This window comes from Typha latifolia, chromosome 5, assembly GCF_019914945.1.
Source record: "Typha latifolia isolate L0001 chromosome 5, TyphaL0001v2, whole genome shotgun sequence".
Lineage (NCBI taxonomy): Eukaryota > Viridiplantae > Streptophyta > Magnoliopsida > Poales > Typhaceae > Typha > Typha latifolia.
Genome location: NC_133090.1, coordinates 11738070 through 11760334, shown reverse-complemented (window position 1 = coordinate 11760334; position 22265 = coordinate 11738070). Strand labels below are relative to the sequence as shown.

The following is a 22265-nucleotide window of genomic DNA, read 5'->3' as shown; positions in this document are numbered from 1 at the left end:
ACTTGCCCGGAAGGGAGTCTTGTCTATATTTTGTTTGTTAGCATAGATTCTAAGTGGTAGAGAAAAAAGAGCCGAATTGGAATATAAAGAATTAGATGTGCACTATTTCTTCTTCTTCTTCTAGATCTGCCCCTAAGATTCGTCAACTCTTCTCCATTGAGATCTTCCGAGTATATAATTTAACTCTTATTCATAATCTATTGTCTCTCTCTCTCTCTCTCTCTCTCTCTCTCTCTCTCTCTCTTAACAGGATGTCTCCAGAAAGAGCTAGAGACATTGTATTAATAATCTTGAAACGGAATCATAGAGAGAAAAAGTATATTCTTACAGCTGCTCGCAAAACCCGCTCGGTAGTCTGTGCCTTTTGCTTACAATTAAAGAGATATTTAAAAGAATGATATTGATAATAGATACATATTAAACGAACCAACGTAGTCCAGTTTAATTCTACAGTGGAGTTGAACGCTATGTGTATGGTTTGAATCCCTAGTAGCATTCCAGTTTCCATCCAGGATATATATATATATATTATTATTATTTTTTTCCTATCTTTTCATTTTTTTTTAATAAAATATCAAACAAACACTCCTAAACACCATCATAAAATCACCAAAATCTTGATCTGAGAAGTTAGCTCAGACTCTAGGAGGGGCTTTAGCTGAACAAGCCTAATTAACTGGCAACAATATCTAGATTTCATAGAGAAAGCATGAGAATATATTTCAGAATGATATTTACTTAGCATGTCAGGAGTTTGTTCAGAATAAGTCTTCAGGATGCATACAAGAAAGTCGACCAAGAACATTAAATGGTTTGTATTTACAATTGACGAATGGGTGCTTCAGGTCTAACTCCAAGTGGTAAATCATGTGTCGTCTGCATCACTCCCAACCACAGGAGCATCATGACTCAACCAGTAGCGACTTCCATCAGGGCCCAAAACCTTAAACCTGGCCAAAGATTAAAAAAAGAAAAGAAGAAGCTAGTTGAGTAATTTGCACACTTCCTCAACAAGAATACCTTGTCTTGGCAGTAACAATCTTGAAGACACTACTAATTTTTTCTACTATAATTCAAGTTCTTCTGAGCTAAATCCTTGCCATTCAATCTAAAATGCACATGTTACTTTAAACATCATATAAATTTCACCTCTCGAGGATAAATTTGCCCTCTTTGTACTTCTGAGCCTTCTCATGAGCAGAATCCTGAAATGAAGCACCAGGTCACTAATTTGTTGTCATAAGAATGCAGAAAAGGCTGAGCCAAAACGAATGAACATCCTATCTTACATATTTCCATCCCACAATGGACCCACAACCAACACAAAAGATGTCAGAAACAGTGTGCAATCCAGTTATCATCATCCGCTCCTCCTTTAGTCCAACAGTTACGTTCACACTGTCAACAAGAAAGCGACGAACAACTGATTAATGAAATCACATGTTTAATTCCTCACTTCCACTTTTTCCCAGAAGAATTGCGTCCTCCCATCAAATGACCCAGCACATCAACAAATTTATTTATGTTCTAGGGATTTATCTGAGTACCTCTACTCAGTAATTTGTCAAAGTAACAATGACTTCGTTCAAATTAAAAGAAATCAGCCAAACATCGTATTCAGGTCATAATCTCTATTTGCATTGGTAAATTGTAGCCCCTTTATCTATTAAGAGTGAAAAGGGCAAGGAGATTTCACTTATAAGGAGAAAAGGAATAATACTAGTCTGTTTGCTAAAATATCATCTTAACAAAAGACCACATTAGCATATTCTTAAGACCTAAAATTTATCCGTATTGACTTTGTTCTATGCACAATCTTGGGAGTAAAATGAGAGAATAAAATATTGGTCAAGCACCAACTTCTATGTTAAGTCTTTTGGCAACAGATGAGTTATGTCATGTTGACAGACGAAAATACACAAGCGCTTTGAAAGACCAGAACAAGGAAATACTTCAAAACTTTCACTTCAGTTAAATGTGATTCTAGAAGAGGATAGCTATTGTGCTCATGCATTGCGTGCTTACTTGAATTTCCTAGAAAATAGATATGTCCTTTGGAGGGGACTACAATATCATTTTAGCAGGGTAGGGCTTCTCTTTAACTTTCCAACAAGAAATATCTGGTTAATGGTAGATAAATGTTCCCTAGGCGCATCTAACAAGAACCAGATCATAAAGGATGCACACTAGGGTTGTAACCAGATCTAAATTATCCAATACCGAATACTAACTCGGATATGTATCTTAATTTTCTGATTCATATGATAAATGAGACGGAGACGGATTCGTTACAGGTAATTTCATATCCGACCGGATTCGGATTCGGATTGGTAGTGTATATATCAGAGCTCCGATGAATACACAATTTTTTTCTACGTCTACGGACAATGGATATGTCATCCATACTTAAATTATGTAAATAGAAGCCTTGGATTATTCTAATTCCTATATAGTATAAATAATCTCGAATCTCTCAAAAATTAACCTTTGTACTACTATTATGTTTGCTTAATATGTTAAAGCTTGTGTCATTTTTGGTAAGATGATTAAAATATTGTGCTATAACTTTTTAGCTATTAAACTATCAAAATTGAGTGCCAAAAATTGTGACTTGTTGCTTTAGAATAAGACTTGTATTTTCTATTTCACTGGTTATTCATGAGGAATCCAAATTTGGTCCATTATCCGATTGAATTTGAACCCGATTTAAGTCCGACATAATCCGATAATAGATGAACAAAATATTGATATTACAATTACTTATCCATTTAAAATTCGATTTGAGTCCAAATTTGACAAAATTAAATGGATATGCATACAATCTTTGTACAAATCCAACCGAATCTGATTCGGTTACATCTCTAGTGCCCACAATCTTTATGTTTAACTGCCAATAGAAGACTGTGAAGACTTCCTCAAGTCTCTTATCATAGGAGAAGGTAAAATGCTGTAAAATTTGTCAGGATAATTGTTTTCTTGTCATCTTTTATCCAGTAATATTATAGCCAGCATTCTACTTTTATGGGTGTATATACAATAACTTCCAGAGAAACAAGCATGCATTTCCACCTCTCTAAATTGGTGAAGAATACTAATCGTTGTTTCACATAACAAGGTGGAGTGAACAAACCTCAGTGTTAAATGAAGATCCAAAAACAAATCTGAAAATGGGCCCGACAGGATTACCTAAGCAGTATAATTCCATCTAATATCCTATCCTCAATACACTTGATATTCACATGAATGTATATGCCCCCACTGGGTGGCATGAATTCCTAACAGCAGTTCAAGCCAACAGTAAGGCCAAAATTTTCAGACATTCCGTGCTTTATCCACCCTAAAATTTCCTTGATGAGATTATACATATTCAAATTAAAAAGAAGCTGAGAACCAAGATCAAAAACCACTTCTTAACGATATCTTTCAGAGATCTTAGATGCCATAAATCTCCACTATACTATTACTATCTAAGTCCAATCATCTTTTTTCTATAACACCGCACACAATCAATCAAAAACATCCAAAGACACTTTCCTGGACTAAAAAGGTTCTTATTTGCCCTGGATCAAGGCTCTATCCTCTTGTAAATGTACACCTTTAATCCCGTCCCCGTTTTCTTTGCTCCCCTTCCAAAGAAACTTACCTTCGCACCTTAACCAATTTGTGACATGTTTCCACCGGATAATTACAAGCAATAACAACCAGGTCATTTTGCACTATAGATTCCACAAGTTTCTTGAAAGAGAAAACGCAAATCAGCAGATTTAGAGTGCATTTTGCATCCACTTTGTTTCTTTACTTTTTTCCCGTTGATTGAATTAATTATCAATTTTTCATTCTACTCTATTTTCTGTTAAATTCAAAAGAGCTTGTATATAATTGCAGTTTCTAAAATAACAAAATGTAAAAATAAAAGGTTCTCGGTATCAATATGTGTTGGCAAACTTCATTTCAACCAATTAAATGCAAAGGGAGAAAGGAGAGTGAGGAGACTGGGAGAGGACTTCAAACTATTCAAGAGAAATAAAAATAAATCAACTCAGCAGCAGTTGGTATTGATTTTTTTTTTTTTTTTTTGCTTCCAACAGCTGAAGGTGACACATTGCTATTCTCAAATTCTATGATATTAGAAGAAAGATAAATTTATAATGACAAGGATATCAAATTTGTCCGTCATATTTAGCGGTTCTATTAAATATGAAGTAGCACTTCTCACTTGCAATTACAGACTACGCCTGTACTGCCCATTCTCTTGTCATGTTAATTATGACTGACACTTGAGTCTTAACTGTAAATGCATTATTCAGAGACTTATTGTCTTCACTCTTCAAGTCCAAAAGAACTCTGTCTTTCCTAAGGACCAAGTAAGAACAATATTTTAAATCATACTAAAATGGAACCACAACATTATGTAGGTCCTTAAAATGTCTATATCTCTACAAAGCATAGATACAAGCACGTAGAACAAAGAAATCCATCATTACTAAGATCGTCTTCAAATATCAAGGAATAAAATCATTAATCATATCTATTTACATGAGGTATAAAACCATGAGCTTGAGAGAGATGAAAGAAGAGGGAAGAATGTGGATATAGTGTATGATCATAAGGAAACATCTATGTCTATTTGAGAAACAAATCTGATTGGTGAATAATCAGGGAGTGTAATGTTAAACAGAAGTGGTCAAGGTACTTACACCTTATTGAAGAGATAAGCTTTTCCATGCTTGCAATGGAAGGCCTGTCCAGGCAAGAAAACAAAGTACAGTAAGCAAGTATGTTGTACAGTACACACCCAAGTGTGTAGACATGTAAGCTAATAAAGAAACATAAATTTTTCCACTTGCTAAGTCATAGCTTTGAGCATGTGCCTGGTTTGCTGCCATTTTGTGAAGAAAATATCAGAGCACTAAAAAGAAACATCAATTATATGTGCTTGATAACTTTATCTTTTCTGTTTAATCAACAGTTGTAAGGCTTCTATATTTACATGTCCACAAAGTAAATGCTCAACTTTGTGCCCATGAAGATATAGGTTCCTTATGTATAATCATATTGTGCAAAACACATAGATTGCAGCTTAATAGAAGATTAGATTTTGCCATTACAATCAAGATCGACTAAGTGGAAAAGCTAAGCAGGAGAACTTCAATATCTCAATGAGATTGAAGTGTGGAATAGGCAAAGAGCACATGCACAAATGACAGCTGATCATGCCACAGTAGACCAAAGCCTTACATCATTTCTCATCTCCTGCATGTTTGGATATAAACAGGCTACCAACCATTAGAATAAGATAAGTGGAGGGATCAAACAATTGCGTCGATTGAATATCCTGTTTTCCCTTACTTCTAGCATCCAAATATTCAATCTGATCAGAAAGCAAGCTAATGAATAAACCACGAGATAATCTGACCACATGCAAGGGGAACGGCAGTAATGCTATGGCCCAAAGGAGTCCTGGTTTATATATTCCTCAAAAGAAATTCATACCAACGAATTATTCAAATTCAAATTTTGGTCTTTGGAACTGATAATCACATTAAAAATCTGGGGGACCTTCTCTTGACCATGTTAGTAACACCAAGGGACCAATAATTGGAGAAAAATATATCTAAATATTGATGCACAGAGATTACGCATCGCATTGTTCACAATGTCCACCTTCAAAATTAAGATATTGATCCATATAAACCCAGAAGGCATTGGCACGACACATCAGTTGACTTCATCAATGAGCTAACTCTCTTTATGAGAAACTAATCTGCTACAACGGACAGCACTAAATATCTCCTTGCATGATAAATATGAGATGTATATCAGTTATCTCGGCATAGCGATAGCAAGAAATGAAAAAAATTAGAACACCATCATCTTCATAACCGCAATCCAAAGATAAGAATGCACCAAAATAATCGATAAGTTCTACTTTCGGCTAATCAGTATCAGAACAAAATAAAAACGACTCCTTTATCCATCCAGAAGCAGAACAGGCATAAAATTAGATTCATGACATGACAGAAACTGTGAAAAAACAAAGAAACAAATCAAAACAAAATCCTCACCAAAGAGGATATCATCTGTCGGCACTAGTTAAAGAGACCTCCAGAGATGGAATTAGACATCAGACATCAACAAAACTACCATCTTTCTTCTCTTGCCCAATAAAGGCACCGTAAGGAAGGGGCCAAACCTTGGAGATGATGTCTTCGGAGACGGCGAAATGTGCCTGGCAGTGCTTGCAGCTGTAGATCTTGCCCTCCAGAGAAATCAAGAACAGCTGCCCCATGGCAAGAACTCCTCCTCCTTCCCTAGACGATCCTTTCGCTAAGCCGATCTCTGCAATAGATTGCGGGGTTTGGTGAGAAAGACAAGTACAAGGAGAGAAGGAGGTGGAACCGTGAATGAATTGGAATAGCGCGACAGACAAGGAAAAGGAAAGAGGAGGGGAAGAGAGAGAGAACCGAGGACAAAAGGAAGTCTATTTGCCTTGTTTATTACTACGGCCTCTGGGCTATGGGTGGGGTTTGGAGAGAGGCGAGGGTAAATGATAGAGAGTAAAACGAAATAGTTCCTCTAAACTTATCCTAATCCGGATGAGAGAGAATCGAGGAAAAAGAAGCACTCTCAATCCTCACGGTGACAGCTCCGTTTAATTTCATACGCATCTTTTTAGATGTAAATTAAGTATTTTTAAGCTTAAATATAAATAATTATATATATATATATATATATATATTTACTCATATTTTTTATTTGACTGTAAAACATAATGAATATTTTGAATAAGTTTACTTAAAAATTTATATTTTATTATAAACTATAAATAATTATGTTAATTATACTAAAAATTTTGCTTACAAAATATGTATTACTTTATCTCATCCTTTATATATGATAAGATTTTATATATAATTTATCGTGTGACTTGCCTTATAAAAAGTTTAATAAAAAAAATTATAAATTATATTTTGACCCCTCAATTATCAATTCATATCTCTGGAAAAAAAAGTGGATACATGTGCCTCCTAAATTATCAAATTATATGACTAAAACCCTTTAGATATAAATTATGTTAGAAAATTAGTAAAATTTAACTAACTAATTAGATAAATAAAAATGTTCTTATTTTTTTCACTTCGAAAGAAATGAGCTTGGAGCTTAAAGTTTATAAAAGTTATCATATGGAAGAAAAATGGAAGTATTTTTGTTTATCTATTCAGTTAATTAATTGTTCTAGATTATTTTTATCAGAGTTTATAATAAAATATTAATGGAGGGGCTTTAGTGATATATTTAAATAATTTATTAGTGTTAAATTAAATTATTCTGATTGAGACATTTTAGTTAAAAGTATAGCAAGTGACCTATTTAAATTTCATTATAATCTTGTCCATCGATTACTAAAATTTAGTCTCCTGTTTAAACTAAAATTCCTCAATCAAAATAATTTAATTTAAAATTTGAATCAAATCTCAATTAGTTAAAGCCCATATATCATAGAAATTTCTCAATCAATACAATTGAAAGATATTTATGATTTTTAGATCAGGTATCTATTTATACTTAAAAGTAGAAGGGTGACCGGTACTTTTGATCATATTAATCGGTACTTCCAATTAAATTTATATAATATTATATAGTTTCAATCGCTAGATGAGGAGTGAGAAATTGAATATTAATATTGAATCATTTGTTGCAAAATTACTAAGCACACAAACATAATTAACACGTCTCTCTCTAAATTCATGAGAGCACTCACCATTTTATACGTGTGACCTGGTCCTAGTTTGATTATTATTATTTCTTCTAAGTCCTATTATATTAGGAGATAAACAAGGCTCTAACTCCAGAGAGGATTAATGCGTCAAAGAACACAAATATAATAGAAGCATTTAGAAACGATACAAATAATCGAGTGAGTTGCGAATTAAGGTCAAGGAAATGTATTAATTTTTCTCGAGTTTTAAAATATCTTTTCATCTGTGGAATGAAATATGCCAGTCAGTCTATAAGAAAAAAATTCCCAAAAGAAAGTTCCGACTATGTCTCAATTTCTGGACTCAAATTGAATCCGATTTTGTGAAGGAAAATGGTTGGCATATCAGCATTGTATACGTAGTTGAAAACACTGTCGATTCAGAAGACTTTCTATGTGCATTCCGTACAATACACTCTTCACGTTAGCATCACAAATTTATAAAATAATATTATCGTCTTAAAATTATTTTACTCTCGTGTTCTTAAAAAAAAATCCAAAGTCATTAATTTTTTTTAAATTTAAGAGAATAATATCAAAATGACCAAAATATTTTTTATCGTGTTACTAAATAATAAATGCAGATTTTAATATAATATAGTAAAATTATAAAAATAATCATAATACTTTATTAAATTTAATAGAAAAATTAACAGTCTCAATTTAATAATAAGTATTATGACTGATTTAAAGTGATTTAGGCATAAGTACAAGAAGATAAAATATATTTAATTTATATATATATATATAAATACAAGGAAAAAAGAGAGAGGAATTGATTAAGAATCTCCATTTTAATAGATATATAACATAGTTGAATATTCTTTGTGATCTAATTGGAGGTGTTTTATGCAAAAGTAGGTAACCAAATTGCAAATATTCTCAACAAGAGGATTTCGGATTAGGAATGAGGCGTTCTTCCCTCATGCGATCCACCCAGTAGAGAACCGAGTCCACGACGGAGTACGTGGCCGCGAAGCCGAGCCGCCGCGCCTTCTCCGGTGACGCGAGCAACTTCCCGGGAAATCGGAAGAGCGCGTCCAAGAAACCCCAGTTCGCAAGATCCTCCATCTTAGTAACCTTCAACCCCTCGTTCCTCACGATCTCATCCCACACCTCTCTCTTGCCCTCCATCAACTTGCAGTAGTTCACCTCCTCCGTGCATGTCGACGGCGGCGGCAGCCCGAATCTCGCGGCGAGAGCCGGCCACACCTCCTTCCATGTCAAGGAGGCGTCGTCGACGGCGTTGAAGGTCTCCGGTCTCCCGGGTGAGCGCAGCGGCGACGAGGCCCACCAGATGTGCTGGCGGGCGACGAGCCGGGCGTCAGAGGCGTCGATGAAGGGATCCTCCCAGCAGTGTCGGGTGCCGCAGAAGAGGAAGGGGAGGTGGAGGTGACTGCAGATGGCGGCGTAGACGGAGAGGGTGCCGATGACGTTGAAGTGGGAGCGCTCCGATGAGCCGAATAGTAGGCCGGGGCGGTGGACCGACCAGCTCGTGATTCTCGGTTCGCAGTGAAACCGGTCGCGGAGCACGTCCTCGACCGCGTAGTAGAAGTTGTGGTTGGCGCTGCCTGAGTTGGCACCGGCGATCCTCGGGCTTTCCTCGGCGTAGGGGTCGCCGTGGTTATTGGTGCCAATCTCCTAAAGAGGAGAAAGTTACGAAATAATTCAAGAAATTTATAATTTTAAAATAAAAGAAATTTAGTATAAACAGTTTACTTTTGCCTTTATTCATACCATATCCAATATATCTTTATTATTTTACCTTTAATGTCTCAAAATGGCCTATCGTTTCTGTCGTTACCGTATAGATAAATTTAATTAGCTATATATATATAATAATAATAATAATCTTGATACGTGGTAAAAATATAAGAGGGACAAATTTTTTAGGTGAAAAGAGAGTTATTTTAAAAATATTTTTATTTAAAAGTAACAAAATATTTTTTACTCCGTTAGCCGGATGCAATAGCAATACCATGCAAGGAAATGCCATACCTTAAGCGACACATAGTGCTTGGTGCCCGTTTGAAGCGACACGTGGCGGAGCGAGGTGGAGCCCACACGATCCCCGTTAGCTCGCGGCGGCCGGAGAAGTGCGTCGAGGGCATTGGAGATCATGGCTCGATTCAGGTCGCAGCAGTCGACGGTGTCCAACGCAAACTGGCTCGCCCACGTGACCCAGAACAAGTGGGTCACGTGCTCCGCCAGCGGCCCCACCCTCTCCCGCGTCTCCCCGACGTCCAACAGATCGCACTCCAAGAACCGGTACTTGCCGACGTGGCCTTCACGTATGCCGCCGTCGGACGGCGCCTTACGGGCGACGCCGTAGACGAGATCCCAGTCGGCCGACTCCGAGAGGACTCTCACCAACTCCTTCCCGACGAGCCCAGTTGAACCTGCGACTAATGCCACCTTCTTCTCCGTCCTCTTCTCCATCTTTTTCTCCATCTTCTTCTTACTACTTAGCTTTGTCCATGCAAGCATGATATATGTACTGGATCATGTAATGATTTATGTGCATGCAAGTGGGATATACGTATAGTTTAATCAGCTAGCCGCTCACAGTATTTGATGGTGGATTCGCCTATAATATGCACGGAAGTTAAGATCACTAGACAAAGCTTATAGGTGATAGAAAGGTTTAACCTACTGGTTACGTAAATAAAAGAATAAAATAGACGGATAAATGCATCGATAAATAACCAAGCTCCATGTATATATATATATATATATATATATATATATAGCTTTCGGCTATCCGATCACTATTATACTAAGTTGACAGGGATATATAAAAGATATATATCACAATCACCAGAAAAAATTTCTTTACACCTGGCATGCACTTGTCATGAGTTGATCATCAACAAAGTTAGTAAGGAAATGCTTCGTTCCTTCGTATGTAACGTTATTCATACTTCATCCATGATTAACGTATCTTTTGTGCTAATTGTTTCCTATATAGCTAAATAGCTAATAAACTCTTCACAAAACTTACTAAAAACACCTTACGCTATGCTTTTATTAGCATTCACATTCTATGTATAGGATATTTATCATTCCATTTCTATATCTTACTTTTAACATCTTAAAACTACTTTTAAACTCACACTCACATACTTTTCTTAATTAAGGATATTTTTTTATTTTTTCTTCTATTAAATTATTGACACTTAATTTGAAAAAAATATCATATAGATTTTTATATAAATAATGTATGTTTTGAGGAATGTATATATAAATATTAATTTTTGAGTGGCATATAAATAAATAAGAAATTTTTAAAAAATATACGAGCAAAAATATTCCTATAGATAATTAGGTCACTCTTGAGTTGTTGATTGAAGCAAGGTCTATTTCAAATTTATTTACGAAAATAAGTAACACAAAAATTTAAATATAAAAATAGGTCTATTTTACTTTAGCTACAAGTAATACGCTTAACTGTTAAACGCTTTACTCATCTAAATATAAAATGCTAATAAGATTCGAAACGATATCTCTTACTAAGTAATTCTTTTAGTCTAAAAAAGCTTTACTTAGAACGTTAACATTATCGGTGTTTTAATTTTAGATAAGTAAAATGCGTAGCAGCTATGTATTTTAGTTAGGATTATGATAAAATATAATTCTTTTTATTTTTTAAATTTAGGCATTATCTATTTTAAAAACTCATTCAATCCTTTCAAAAGATACCGGATAAAGAGCCAATCATCCTCAAATATAAAGACATTGATGCTCTACTAGAGGTGTAAACGAGTCGAGCTTGAGCGAGTCAGCTTTAACTCAGGCTCGAAATTAATTTCGAACCTCAAATTTAGACTTAGGCTTGGCTTAGCTCACATCGAGCCGAGCCGAGCCAGAGCTGCTTGTTTATTTTGATAGCCTTAGGCTCCACCAAGCCTTTAACTAATATAGTGAGATGCTTAGTCTTAACTTTAAGTCATGTGCGTCGCCGAACAATTATTTCGAACAAAATATTATTGAGATCTGTGACAAGCCGTCGCGCTGATCCTATAAATCAATCGAACTGCCGAGCCATCAACTAAGTCGAGCCAAATCAACAAACTACTAAATAATTTTTTCACCTAATTATTTAAGATTAGAATTGCACCTATAACATCTTTGGTCGAGAGAAAAAAAAGTAAAGACTAAGTCTACTAGAGTCGGTTGCGGAACACAGCCCTTTACCCGGGGGGGAAAACACAAAAGATATTAAGCTACAGACGTCATCAGGTGCTTCGTTTTCCTCTAATTATCCCGACCAATCCACTGTGGAGCTTTTACGGTGATTCGATATGCAAGGAAGGTAGTAAACACATTAAAGAAGTATTTGGTAGGCATTAATGTTGGACCACGTACTCATTTGAACAGTGGATAGAGTGAAGAGAGTTGGGTTACGACTTAAGACGCAACCACCAAATGTACAACTAACAACTCTATGCAATTTATTGCTCATTACTGGTAGTTGGCTGTTCCTGTTAACGGATTGGATGCTGGGGGGTGGCTCCTCACTCCTCGGGGCGTTAATTGCAGACGAAAATTTTAATATGAAGAGAAAATTACTAATAATACATATAGCCAGCTCTTCTCATTATTTACAAACCAAGTCCTCAATTTGATTGAAAAAATATGTATCAAGCCACATCCAGGTTAATTTAATTAGAATTAATATTTCCAATATAATAGAATTAAATTAAGATTCTAAAAAAAATCACAATTGTGTCCAAACTAAGTGTTATCTCATGTCCTCAAATAATAAGACAAAAGCACAGGTTGTAATCTGCAAAAATCCAAAAGCAAAGATTAAAACCATCCCAATATAATCGACCGATTTTATTCAAAAAAAAAAAAAAAAATCTGCAATCGCACGTGACCGCATTCATTTCCTACGTACCGAATAAGATACCAATAGGATCGTGGATCTTACCGCACTTATTCGTGTTCTTTTCTTGGCGAAGAAACCTGCTACTCTACCGAAGAGGAGAAGAGGAGGAGGAGAAGGGTAGAAGAAATGGTGGGTCCCAATCGGCCAGAGTTCGTTCTGTTTGGTTCCTCGATCGTCCAATATAGCTTCGGCAACGAAGGTTGGGGGGCTGCCCTCGCTGACATCTACGCCCGCAAGGTAAACCTTCAATGGCGATAATGACTCTTGCGCGAAGAAATGGATTTTTTCTTCTTTATTTTTGCTTGAAAAGTTTGGATTTTATGGAGCCCTTTCTCTTAAATGTTTGCGTTTCTTCACTTTATTTGGGATTTTATTTATGCTGCCATTGAGTACATTTTAGGATTCACAGAAGCGTTTTTGACCAAACTCGCCCAAATCACACACCCTAATCTCAATACTAAAATGAGTTTATTTTTGCCAGTAAAATTGAAACGATTAAGATTTTGTTCATAAGATAAATCCTATCAAATAATACGCTGAAAAAAAAAATATGGTATTTGTACAAGTTTTTATTGACGACCTTATGACATAAATACTGAGCTGCCGAAAAAATAAATCTCTTTCAGTATTAAATTTGAGGTGCGGCCAAGTTTGGTCAAAAATTCCACAGAAGCTCGTGGCTTTTGCTTTTAAACTTTGGAAATTTAGTATATAATATTTCTACAGTTGAAAAAAAAAAAGGTTTTGTGTTATAGAAAATAAAAAATTAATATTACATATTGATTTTTAAACGTGGGTTAAAATGTTTTTTTAATATTACTTAAGGGATAATTATACTTAATCATCCTAAATTATTACTGTTTTTCACGTGCACACTCTAAATTTTTTTTTTTATCCGCATAGACTCCTGAACTAAAAAAAAATACATATCTACATAAATTATACTTAGTCCTCCTAAATTATTACCATTTTTTGCATGCACAGTTTTTCTTTTTATTCACATAGACTCCTGAACAAAAAAAATCTACATAAATCTCTTAATTCAGGACCTATATGGTAAAAGAATTATTAGTTCAGTGAGAGTCTCTTTGGTGTTAAAAAAAAAGCTCAAGAGTATACATGGAAAACAGTGATAGTTCAAAAGGAAAAGGGGCTAAGTCTAATTTATCCAATTTTTTATTTAAAAAGACTTTGCATTAGCAATGCCTACTTGAGTGACCTTATGATTCACTTTGAGTTTCTATAGGTGTACGGTATGTAGATACCTACAATGAAAACAGTATCTAATTTTTTTATTTATTAATAGATGTATTTAGAAATTTTTTATTACTAATTAAGTCTAGTGAATCATCTTAGTATTTATGATGTGCTTAATTAATTATTGTGCCACGTGGTGGACAATTGTCTTCCAATGTAATGCATGTTTAGAATACTTTGTGCCTTGGTACACGGCAGCTTCTCCCTCCTTTGGTCACATACACCCACCCAAAAGCAAGGCAAGTGAAAAAAGTAAGTTCCACTGTTGCATCTCTTCTAGTGGCCTTTTTAGAAGTTGTGCACCTTTCTAATCACATGAACTATTCTAATTGGCCAATAGAGCCATTATGTCTAAAGTTCAATCAGCCAACCGATTTGGAGGGGAACTTTATTCGGCCAAATTGACATTAAACGATGATAGGCTGAAATGACCATCATCCTTTTTTGAGAGGGAATGAGGACTAAGCCTCAATCAGATAAAATTAGCTGAAAATTAAGAGTTACAAGCAGAAACTCTAAGAATATCAGTGTTTAGACCATTGATAATTTTTGCTCCCCTGACGAAAAAGTATACTGTTTCTTTCCTTCCAAGTCATCCACTGGGTAATCGTCAAAAGGAAGTCTGTTGCCTTCCTAATATTTGCAGGGATATGAGATTTTTTGCCAAGAGTCCCAAAAAGTCCTTCAAAGAAGAAATAGAGGTGGGAAACTGAATATTGTTTCCAGAAAACTGAAGAATAATGATAGTAAATGAAGAGATGAGAAGAGGACTCATATGAAAAGCTGCATAGTCCACAAGATGCTTCAATGATCAATCCGCTGCTTACAAGTAGATCTTTAGTATGCAATTTATTGGAAATGGCAAGTCAGGAGAACCCAGACTTTTGAAGGAAGGGAAAAGCGTCTTGGATGATGTAGAAATTCTAGTTCCTCCATCAGTAATGAAACTGTACATTGATTTGGTGCTATAGCTAGTAGAGTTGAATCTCAAAAGAAAAAAATCGTGAGGAGATGATGTCGATAGGGTCTGTGAAATAGCTTCAGCTGCACAGAACATTTCTTTATAAAACTGGAAAAAATGATTACTAATTAAGGCAAAATTAGTAACCATATTAGTGTCAATGGCAAGAGAAGCAATGAAATTTGTTCAGCATATGTCATTAGCATAACAATGGAAGAATTTAGTATTCTTGTTACTTTCACTAAACCAAGTTTGTCACAATCTTTGACGCCAAAAATTCCTCTTAAAGCAGAATTTTATTTAGATTAAACTTATTAAATTTCTGGAAGGAAAATTCGTTTGAAGATAAACTAGAAGACTTCTCCTTAGAGTCCAGATCAGAGATTCTCTTGGGCCTAGCTTTTTCAGCCTTGATCGAGTGGAAGTTGGACCTGCACGGTCCAATGATTTTAATCCTCAAGATCTAAACTTTAGAGTTAGACAAACGACTGAGTTGGGATCCCAAGGAGCTTGATTCCACCAATCATGAATTAGAGTCAAAACCTTGTGCAGTAGTCCAAACTTTTTCAAAATGAAAGATTTTAGGAGGCTGCTAAAAGGTGAAAGATTTTAACGTGCTAGGAAATGTAACCAAACATCAAATTATTCATACTCTAGATTATAAACACTATTCATCTTATGCCATACATAAGCTCAATTATAATTTACCCTTGATTTGATTAAAGTTTTGTCACATGTCTTAGTTATAATTCATCTCTCCTTTCTCCTACTACCTGCCTATTTCATTCTACAAACTAAAAATTTTTGCTCGAAGTTTCTACTCAATTTTTCTATTTATCTCCTCTCTCTTATCATCCACCTTTCTCATTTCTTACTCAAGTATGTATTGTATAACTACAAGAAATGAGAATACTTTAATTTGAATAATTCCCACTCCCATGAATATTTGAGTCAATTCCCACTTCTTATTTGTACTTCTATCTTAATTTTTTTTCACATAAAAAATAATTATTACACCAAGTTTATAACTAAACACCTAATTTCCTTACTTTAGATTAGAGATAGGAAATGAGAATAGCTACTCTAGATTTTCTTTTAGTCGGCAACCAAACGGCTCCTAGGAACTTAATAATCATATGTGAAGCATAAGATTAGTAACTAAAGTTAGGAAGTGCCACTCTCCCTTCTCTGGTAACAAAGTGGATTAGGTCTAAAATAGGAAAGTTCGATGATTTAGCGGAAGTCAAAAATAAGAAAGAATGTGATCTTCTTTTTGTGTCATGGAAAACAAAGAATATATATCATATGATATTAATAAAATTAGGGGTTCGGAACCTTGGCTTGTGAAGCACGTAGAAGCGTTAGTGCCCTAAAAGAATGTGACGCCTTTGTGCAGAATTATTTACCTTTATTTCCTCTAATGTACAATTTATAACTTCGCTCGTTCATTGCCAATTAGCACATTCTTTCATTTCTCTGTGAAAACAAAAATCCTCTGATTCAATCTAGCAGAGAGAGAGAAAGAGGGAGGAGAGAGGAATAGCAAATATTTTGTGCTTTCAATTGATTTTGTATATTTCCATAGGCTAACGAGAATATTTATAGGTGTTTAGGGATCTTTAAAATCGTTTAAACTCTTGTAGCATCTCTATTAATTCAGCCTATAATATTTAAAATATAGTTGTTATGTCCATTTCAATAAATTCTTGAAATTTTGTAATGGTTGTGATTTAAATTCCTTTATTTATTAATTTCAAATTCATTTGAATCCTCAAATTAATAACAGAACTTCTCATCTTGGGATATCTAATATAAAGTTTGTAGTCTAATTGTTTATATAGATGTCATCGAAAGGTTCAAGATATCACACTTTTTCTTGAAAATGTCATAAGTCTATCATGGATTTCATTAAAAAGTTATAGAAGTATTACATTTATCTTTGTAATCATTAGAAGGCCATGTTTTCCCTTAGAACTCACAATTATGATTGCAAGTACCACTTTCTATGTATTACTAAACTTTTTGAGAAACAGGGAAAAAGTTGGGTCCTTGAAATTGAAGGAGCTTGTATTTTTCATGGCACTTACTGGTCTTCTTCCTTGATTTACTAATAAGAACCATTTAAGCAATTAGGTTGTCTTTTGGTGGAAATCATCGAAATGCCAATTGTGTTGTGAAAATTCTAGTTGATGAGTTAATACTTGATAGTCCAAAAAGGAGATAAATTGGCAAAGAAACCATAGCTTCAGGAAAAGGTTTCGACCCTACTTGTAAGGCCTTTGATACAAAATTGGTGTTGTGCTACAAGATGATTATAATACAGTGTCACATCCGGATACCTTAAACTTAAAAGTTTAAAGCATACAAGTGAACACCCATCATATGGTATAAAACTAGTCCAACAATTTCCAACACAACCCTTAGGCCATACTGCATTATAAAGTAACACTTTAGCATATAAGCTATGCCTTTTAGCTTGAAGTATGTATTGTACACCTGTACAGGCTGATATTAAAGTGCGAGGTTATTCTGGTTGGAACTCAAGACGTGCCCTCCAAGTCATTGACAAAGTTTTTCCCAAGGTATGCTTCTTCTTTCCTTTAATTATTGGAGCATTTACAATCTCGCTAAGTATTGGTATGTTTTCAAATAAATATTCTCTAGGTAGTTGTGTAATACTATATAATGGTTGTCAAGGAGCTACTAATTTATTTTGTCAGTGCATGCCTTCATTAATACATGCCATCATTAGTACATGCCATTCTAATTGATGCATTATTCAAGCAGAAGCTCATTGAGCTTTGCAATGCTTTTTCTCATGGAACTGAATCCTCTTAATATGCTCCAGTAGTGATTTACTCGTGCAATCCAACAAATGAAAAACATGATTGGTTAATATGCAAGTATTTTCTTAACACAACAGAATGAGATGCCATTGCTTCTCAAAAGATCTGCTGAACTTGCTTGTTGTTTAGTTCTGTGAACTAATTGTTAGGTGTTCCTTTTTCACAGATTTTAATTTCTAATATTTTGAAATGTTTTATTTGATCTATTTTTAATCGATAGATGAGTGGGAGAGGGAAAACCGGAAGAGTTAAGTTTTATTCCAATAATTATGATTATTAGCTTATGACACTGTTTGTGGATTGCAATGTTTTAAAAAGCGGCCGCGGGTGGCAGGCGGTCACCCCATCGCCTAGCGCCTAGGCAGAAGGCGGGTGACAAGGTGGTCTAGCATTTTTAATATAAATAAATAAATAAATGAATAAGTATAGTATAGATAGAAATTTTAATAGTGCACTAAACCAAAACATTAAATAACATAATCACATTGGCTAATTGCTTATTAGTGATAACTGAATAATTGAGATATCTATTTATTAACTCTAGTTTATTCACATGAATCACATTTCAAAATTCTCTAATCAGAAATTATATACTTAAATAGCAGGCAATTAGTAATTCCCCCAATTAATAATGCATGACAGAAAAAAAATTCATTCTCTTGTAATCTTAATTCAATAACTCATAAAGCATATCCTAACTAAACGTATACGGATAATTTTCGAATAGAGGATCAGATCTTAAACGGATATTGATTGAATTTAAAATAATTATAATATTTTATTTAGATATAATTCACACAAAATTATTAAGAGTTTTACAACAAATAATTTTTTTGTATGTCAAATTTATAAAATTAGAGAAATTAATCTCTATAAATAATATATAACGTATTATTAGTAACAATATTAATATTTACTATTTAAATAAGCAAACTAAAAATTGTAAATCATTTAAAAAAATATGCGGGTAAACGGGTATCCGATATCCGTATCCGAATCAAAAAATATATCCGACCCGTATCCGAATCCGTATCCGAATTTTTTTAAAAAATTCTATCCGTATTCGAATCCGTATCCGAATCGAGTAGAAATTTTTTATCCGAATCCGATCCGAATCGGGTCGGCTAACGGGTTGGGTCGAGCTAATTCGACCCGTTTTCACCCCTATCACATGATCACTACCATCATTATTGTCATTATCATCTCTAGTCTCATCATCATCAATTTATCTAAGTCTTCAAGGGATTAAATGATCGATGATCTAACTTGACTAGTAACTGACTGTGAAGATCCAACTTAACTAGTAGTTAACTGATTATGATTTATGATAATTAAAAACTATTAAAAAAACATGGGCTCCACATATTATATCATGCTTGTTAAGAAAATGACTAAAATTTATTTGATGATGATTGTTAAAAGTATAAGAAATATATAAAATAGACTTCATATCAACACAATGACCAGCACGGCTTGGCATAGGGATGTGCCAGTGCCATGCCGCTACTGGCATGGCCATCCTTGAGTGTAACCAGACCTACATCTAGGAAATGAGTAATTACATCTCAAAAACTAAACAACCCTAACAAGCTAACCTAACGTGTTCCACTTCCTCCAACATAACTACGACATATCTCATAGGTTGGTATGTTTTAGTATCATCACCTTCTTCTCCACATCGTCATTTCCAACCCCTAAATAAAATTCTCACTCTGCCACTGGTTCTGAACCTCTACCATGTTAATTTGCATGCATTGCACACAAAATCAGAGACTATGTCAATTTTCAAATTATTCCAAACAGAAGGATCAGGGTGTCCTGGAACCGTGATCTAGGGGAGAAAATCAACTAATCTTTGTATCTCTTATTAATATGTAAACCCCAGAACAGAAATTGTTACACAAATACCGAGTTGAGCCTCTTTCTTATGTACATCTATAGAGAATCATCGCGCTTTAATTTTGCAGACCTGAACTAAAACATACTGTAGCACATAATTCTAAATCCTTCAGATTAACTATACTGACTATTTAAGTAGGTAATGGCTTATAGCAATGGCTATGAGCTTCTCTCATCATTACAGTTATTCTTATGCTAAAGGATTCTTTTGTTAAAAGAACAACGAATTCTCTATTGCTACTACAGATTTTATTCAGTAAGAAGATAGGAGGGCGATTTAAATGTTTATCTGAGTGGATTCAAAAAAAATTGGTCAGCAAAGAAATTGGTCAACTATGACCAGCAGAAAGGTGTCAGCTCATAACCATGAAACATTGCACGGATAGGTGCTAATATCTAATCTTTCACTATCTAGGCTTGTATTATCTGTATGTGCATTTGATTATCATATCAATCCATTAGAATTATCAGTTACTATTTCTTAACTTACTAATATAAGAGTTATGGTATTCTTATGCTATTCAATGTAACTTGTTCAAGAGCTACTACTCTGAATTCTAATACTTCAGCTTATATTCATTCATTTGTCTTAGGAGGCACCTGTGCAACCTTCTTTGGTAATAGTATATTTTGGTGGGAATGATTGTATTGCCCCTTACCCGTCAGGCATTGGTCCTCACGTCCCACTCCCCGAATATGTAGAGAACATGAGAAAGATTGCTAATCATCTGAAGGTAGTTGTTTAAAGGACACAAAATTAACGTATCAGGCTTCTATAGGATGCTGACATGAAAATCTTACTTTATATTCAGAGTCTGTCTGATAAGACACGTCTTATTTTCCTTAGTTGCCCTCCTATCAATGAGGAAATGCTTCGCCAGTCAAGAAGGTGATTACCTTTTGCTGAACTTAGAATTTTAGTTTAAATTTCCAAATAGCTTACGCAGTTTGTTATGCTCGAATCCAGTGTGTATCTTAGTGAGATAGTGCGCAGAAACGAGACCTGCCAAAAATATTCTGAAGCTTGTATAAATCTCTGCAAGGAGATGGACCTGACAGTTATTGATCTTTGGACTGCAATTACAAAGCACACTGACTGGGCCAATGCCTGCTTTACGTAAGTCTGCTCTACATCCTATCGATTACTCAATGGTTTAGACACCCGACTTTTTCCTCTTTTTTTTCTTCTACTTCTTTTTAGTATTTAGTTTTTAGTATAGAACTAGTAATAGCTAGTAATTTATTTATTTTTACAACTTCAACAATCTCCTAATAAATTTTGCTGCAATACAATAATATTGGTATTAAGAGTAATTTTGCAATATATTGATTTACATTTCGTAGTTACTTTTCCTTTTCTTTTATTTTTTTTTCTTAGATGATCTAATTTTATTTTTTCCAAGTTCTTTAAACTGGTACATTAATTAGTAGTTATGAGCCATCTTGGCACATGAACTAGTGCCTTACCAACACTTTGCTAACACGAGTTCTATTTCAGTGATGGCATTCATCTTTCATCAGAAGGGAGCAAGATAGTTGTTCAAGAGATTCTTAAAGTCCTCAAAGAAGCAGAGTGGGAACCTTCTCTACACTGGAAGTCCTTGCCTACCGAGTTTGGGGAGGATTCTCCTTTTGACATCGTAGCAGCTGATGGAATATCTACCATCAACCCTTCAGAATGGACTATCCACTGGAAAATACAGTGGGAGTAGAACATTCTTCGGAACTGCAGCTATTATCCACTTAGAGTACCTAATTCTTGCAGGTGTTTTGGAATGTAATCGAAAATGTTTCTCAGCTAGGCTTATTCTCGTTAATCTATCTGGTAAAAACTTTCCAGAGTCACCTTTAGGAGACTCATTTGATCCTATATGATCTGCAACTTAATTGGTTGTATCCAAGAAAATAAGAGTGAATTATCTGATTTGTAGCTTACTTCCCATTAATGCTTCTATAGAAAATACCTACTCAATGATATCCAATTTAGATGAGAGATATCTAATAAGTGCATTAGAATGTTTTTTTCTCTCTCTCTTTCTTTCCTTTATATAATGCATTTATTATTATCCTGAGGAAATGAACTCTAGAAACTTCATAGTCATGGAGAGCATGAATTGCTAAATGTTGAATTGTCAAACACAAAGTCATATCCAGGGAGCTAAAGCTCATAAAATTGTTTGATTAAAAGCATCAGCAACCTCTACTTCTATGTCTCTCTAACCCAAGTCATCTCAAAATTCTTAAAATGCAAACATGCAATTTGTTTGAGTTAGATATAGAAGGTACCATGGTCCAATATTTGTCCAGTTTCTAGTCCAATCCAAGGCTGGAGATATTTTGGAAGAGAGTAATGATATGCTTACAAATACTTCACAAACATCCTACAAAAAGAATGGCGTGGAAATTTATCAATCTTTGATCATTTCTCTCTCCATCTACACCCATCTGCATCAATATGCAGGAATGGCGTGGCAAATTATACGACAGTGTATATTTGTAAAGCTATTTTACTTTTAATCTTTACCACGTTAGACGTCAAAGCATCTGTTCATATCTAAAATGGATGGATAACTGCACTGCACTGCTTGCTTACGAGAGGAAGGAGTTGTTCTTTCTTCTATTATTTTACTACCTCGTTTGTATCTGTAGAAA

At 34.7% G+C, this 22265-nt stretch overlaps 3 protein-coding genes across 4 annotated transcripts; 1 reads left to right on the top strand and 2 right to left on the bottom strand.

Moving 5' to 3' along the window:
• Positions 1 to 694: 694 nt before the first annotated feature.
• Positions 695 to 6605, bottom strand: LOC140788764 (protein yippee-like). Of its 2 annotated transcripts, none has more exons than XM_073138203.1 (6): positions 6490 to 6605; positions 6194 to 6339; positions 4698 to 4741; positions 1290 to 1398; positions 1150 to 1205; positions 695 to 950 (listed from the first exon to the last, which is right to left on the bottom strand). In XM_073138203.1, exons 2-6 carry the CDS (start codon positions 6287 to 6289, stop codon positions 866 to 868), a joined length of 390 nt encoding a protein of 129 aa, XP_072994304.1. In that variant the 5' UTR covers positions 6290 to 6339; positions 6490 to 6605; the 3' UTR covers positions 695 to 865. The 2 variants fall into 2 exon arrangements, with proteins under 2 accessions (XP_072994304.1, XP_072994303.1); XM_073138202.1 differs by having other exon boundaries at positions 6465 to 6588.
• Positions 6606 to 8534: 1929 nt separating this feature from the next.
• Positions 8535 to 10374, bottom strand: LOC140789232 (3-oxo-Delta(4,5)-steroid 5-beta-reductase). Its single transcript, XM_073138838.1, has 2 exons — positions 9758 to 10374; positions 8535 to 9400 (listed from the first exon to the last, which is right to left on the bottom strand). Exons 1-2 carry the CDS (start codon positions 10244 to 10246, stop codon positions 8642 to 8644), a joined length of 1248 nt encoding a protein of 415 aa, XP_072994939.1. The 5' UTR covers positions 10247 to 10374; the 3' UTR covers positions 8535 to 8641.
• Positions 10375 to 12689: 2315 nt separating this feature from the next.
• On the top strand, positions 12690 to 21595 carry LOC140789703 (GDSL esterase/lipase WDL1). The gene is made up of 6 exons (XM_073139498.1): positions 12690 to 12887; positions 17373 to 17450; positions 20207 to 20347; positions 20426 to 20502; positions 20581 to 20730; positions 21112 to 21595. Exons 1-6 carry the CDS (start codon positions 12777 to 12779, stop codon positions 21323 to 21325), a joined length of 771 nt encoding a protein of 256 aa, XP_072995599.1. The 5' UTR covers positions 12690 to 12776; the 3' UTR covers positions 21326 to 21595.
• Positions 21596 to 22265: the final 670 nt, after the last annotated feature.